The sequence below is a fragment of the Hevea brasiliensis genome, chromosome 7 (assembly GCF_030052815.1).
Source record: "Hevea brasiliensis isolate MT/VB/25A 57/8 chromosome 7, ASM3005281v1, whole genome shotgun sequence".
NCBI lineage: Eukaryota > Viridiplantae > Streptophyta > Magnoliopsida > Malpighiales > Euphorbiaceae > Hevea > Hevea brasiliensis.
This window is the reverse complement of record NC_079499.1, coordinates 71,055,196-71,058,863: the sequence shown is the minus strand read 5'-3', so window position 1 is coordinate 71,058,863 and position 3,668 is coordinate 71,055,196. Positions and strand designations below refer to the sequence as shown.

Here is a 3,668-nt window from a genome sequence, read left to right as displayed (position 1 = left end):
CTAGAAATTTTCTCTTCAAATTGAGAGAAATGGTTGTTTGAGGCATGAAAAGAGAAGAGGAGAAGGGTAAAGATGAGTGGCCAGCTAGTTTTGGGAGGAATTTATGTAGAAGCTTTTTGGTTTTTACCCAATGGTCCATCATTCTGTACACCTTGGTCCATACGATATTTTTCTATTATTCCCAAATTCTTCCCTAAACTCTTTAATGTAATCAAATTAGTCCTCCAATCATTTATTTAGCACTTAACTTATTAATTAATTCACTTTAGTCCTCTAACTCTTGGTGGCCAACTTTCAAGGTATAAATAAAAACAATTTCACATACACTTCATCTTTGTAATTTATATGAATACCTTCTAAATTAAAAGTGAGGATGTTACAACTCTCTCCCACTTAGGATATTTCATCTTCAAAATTTACCTAGTTCAAATAACTATGGATGTTTTTGTCTCATAATCTCTTCGCTCTCCCACATCGCTTCCTCTACTTTGTGGTTTCTTCAAAGCACTTTCACTAATGGAATTCTTTTATTCCTCAGTCCCTTGATTTCTCATGCTAAGATCTTTACTGGTTCCTCCTTATATGTCAAATCAAGTTGTATGTCAATGGTCTCCACTGATAAGACATGTGAGGGATCTGATCTGAATCTCCTTAGCATTGAGATATGAAATACATTGTGAATCTTGTCCAGCTCTGACGGTAATGCTAGTCTATAAGCTACCGAACCAACACGTTTGATGATCTCGTATAGACCGATAAACCTAGGGGTTAACTTATCCTTCTTCCCAAATTTGAGCACCTTCTTTAATGGTGACACCTTTAAAAAGACTTTATCACCAACCTTATACTCAATATCTTTCCTCTTTAAATCTGCATAAGATTTCTGTCTATCTGAGGCAACTTTCAAATTATCCTTAATGATCTTTACTTTCTCCTCAATTTGTTTCACCAAGTCTGGTCCTATTAACTTATCTTCACCAAGCTCAGTCCAACACAGAGGCGTTTTACATTTTCTTCCATACAAAGCCTCATATGGTACCATTTCTATGCTTGATTGGTAATTATTATTGTATGCAAATTCCATTAATGGGAGGTACCTATCTCAGCTCCCTCCAAAATCATAATGCAACTTCTAAGCATATCTTCAAGTACCTAGATCACTCTTTCTGATTGACCATCCATTTGCAAGTGGAAAGCTGTGCTAAAATTCAACTTGGTACCTAAGGCTTCTTGTATCTTCTTTCAAAACCTCGATGTGAACCTTGGGTCTCTATCAGATATGATGGATTCAAGCACTCCATGTAACCGAATTATCTCATATATGTATAGCTCTACTAACTTCTCCAATGAGTTATCGGTTATGATAGGTAAAAAGTAAGCAAACTTGGTAAACTTGTCAACTATCAACATACTGAATCATGCTTCTTCTATGTAAGAGGTAGACCAATGATAAAGTCCATTGTGATGTGATTCCATTTCCACTTGGGTATTGTGATTGGTTGCAACAAACCCAATGGAACTTGATGTTCGGCCTTGACTTGTTAACATGTTAAGCATTTTGTCACATAATTGGCAATGTCTTTCTTCATACCAGGCCACCAATAATGAGTCTTCAAGTCACTGTACATCTTGGTGCTTCCTAGATGCATGGCATAAAAGCTGCTATGCACCTCTTTAAGAATGCTCCTCTTAAGTTATTCATCATTTGGAACATATATCTTCCCTTTATAATATAAGTGACCATCTCCTTTAATTTCATACTCACTCTCCCTCCCTTCTTGGATTTTTCTAATAATAGTTACCAATTTCTCATCCAACTTCTGAGCTTCTTGAATTTGCAGCAATAAACTTGGCTTTACTTCCAACTCATCTACAACAGCTCCATTTGGTGCTAGAATCAGGCGAGCATTCATGGCTCTCAAAGCTACCAGTGATTTCCTGCTTAAAGCATTAACTACTACATTCGTCTTTCTAGGGTGGTAATCAATTATACAATCATAATCTTTCAAGAATTTGATCCATCTTCTTTGCCTCAAGTTGAGTTCCTTCTGAGTTAGTAAGTATTTGAGACTTTGGTGATCTGTATAGATGTAGCACTTCTCCCCATATAGATAATGCTTCCATATCTTTAATGCAAACACAATTGCTGTAAGTTCTAAATCATGAGTTGGGTAATTCTTTTCATATCTCTTAAGTTGCCTAGAAGCATAAGCAACCACTTTCCCTTCTTGCATTAGCACACACCCCAATCCATTATGCGAGGCATCACTATAGATGACAAAGTCTTTCCTCGACACTGGTTGTGAAAGAATGGGTGCTTCTGTAAGCATTGCCTTCAACTTCTCAAAGCTTGATTGACATTTATCATTCTATTCAAACTTGACATTGTTATGCAACAATCTGGTCAATGGAGTCGTAATGAGTGAGATCCCCTTCACAAATCTCCTGTAGTAACTTGCCAACCCTAAGAAGCTTCTAACTTCTGTCACATTCTTAGGCGGCTTCCACTCCACGATGGCTTCTATCTTTTTGGGATCAACCCTAATCCCATCAGCTGACACTATATGCTTAAGGAACGAAATCTCATTCAACTAAAACTCACACTTAGATAACTTGGCATATAGCTTTTTCTCCCTTAATGTCTACAGTATAATCCTCAAATGTTCATCATTTTCCTCCTGGTTCTTATAATATACCAAAATGTCATCAATGAAGACCACTACAAATTGATGCAAGTAAGAATGGAAGATACAGTTTAAAAGGTCCATGAAAGCCACTGGTACATTAGTTAGTCCAAATGGCATCACCAGGAACTCATAATGTCCATAGCAAGTTCTGAAGGCTGTTTTAGGCACATTGACTCCTTTACTCTCAACTAGTAATACTCGGATCTAACATCAATCTTGGAAAATATGCTTGCTCCCTTTAGCTGATCAAACAAATCATCTATTCTGGATAAGGGATATTTGTTCTTCACAGTCATCTTATTTAATTGTTTACAATCAATACATAATCTGAGTGTCCCATCTTTCTTTTTCACAAATAACATAGTGCTCTTCAAGGCGACACACTAGGGTGTATAAACCCTTTATCAAGCAACTCCTATAACTATATTTTCAACTCCTTCAACTCAATGGGTACAATTCTATAAAGAGCAATAGATATTAGTGTTGTACTAGGCATCACATCAATGGCAAACTCCACCTATCTCTCTGGTGGTAAACCAGGCAATTCCTTGAGAAATACATCAGGAAAATCACACACTGTGGGAATGTCATAAATACTAGGCCCTGCCTTCTTGGTATTAACCACACTAGCTAAGTAAGCTTCATAATCCTTCTTTAATAACTTCCTTGCTGTAATGGCTGATATGACATTAGAGAGATAATATGTTCTCTCACCCATAACTATCACCTCCTTATTGTCATAAGTTCTCAATGTGATTCTTTTTAGGCAATAATCCATAATGACTTAGTGTTTTGACAACCAATCCATCCCTAAAATCACATCGAACTCATAAAAAGGTAATGCTATCAAATTAACTGGAAACTCATGTTCTTGAATTCTCAAAGGACAATCCCTTTAGACCTTATTTACTGGCACACTATGGCCTAAAGGGTTTGTGACTAAAATATCTTGCTCAATTGTACCTTCTTGTAAACCCCTCT

The 3,668-nt window shown here is 36.6% G+C and overlaps 1 protein-coding gene across 1 annotated transcript; it reads right to left on the bottom strand.

Annotated features, from left to right (window-relative positions):
• Nucleotides 1-550: 550 nt before the first annotated feature.
• LOC131181371 (uncharacterized) lies at nt 551-1,042 on the bottom strand. Its single transcript, XM_058149417.1, has one exon. It carries the CDS (start codon nt 1,040-1,042, stop codon nt 551-553), a length of 492 nt encoding a protein of 163 aa, XP_058005400.1.
• Nucleotides 1,043-3,668: the final 2,626 nt, after the last annotated feature.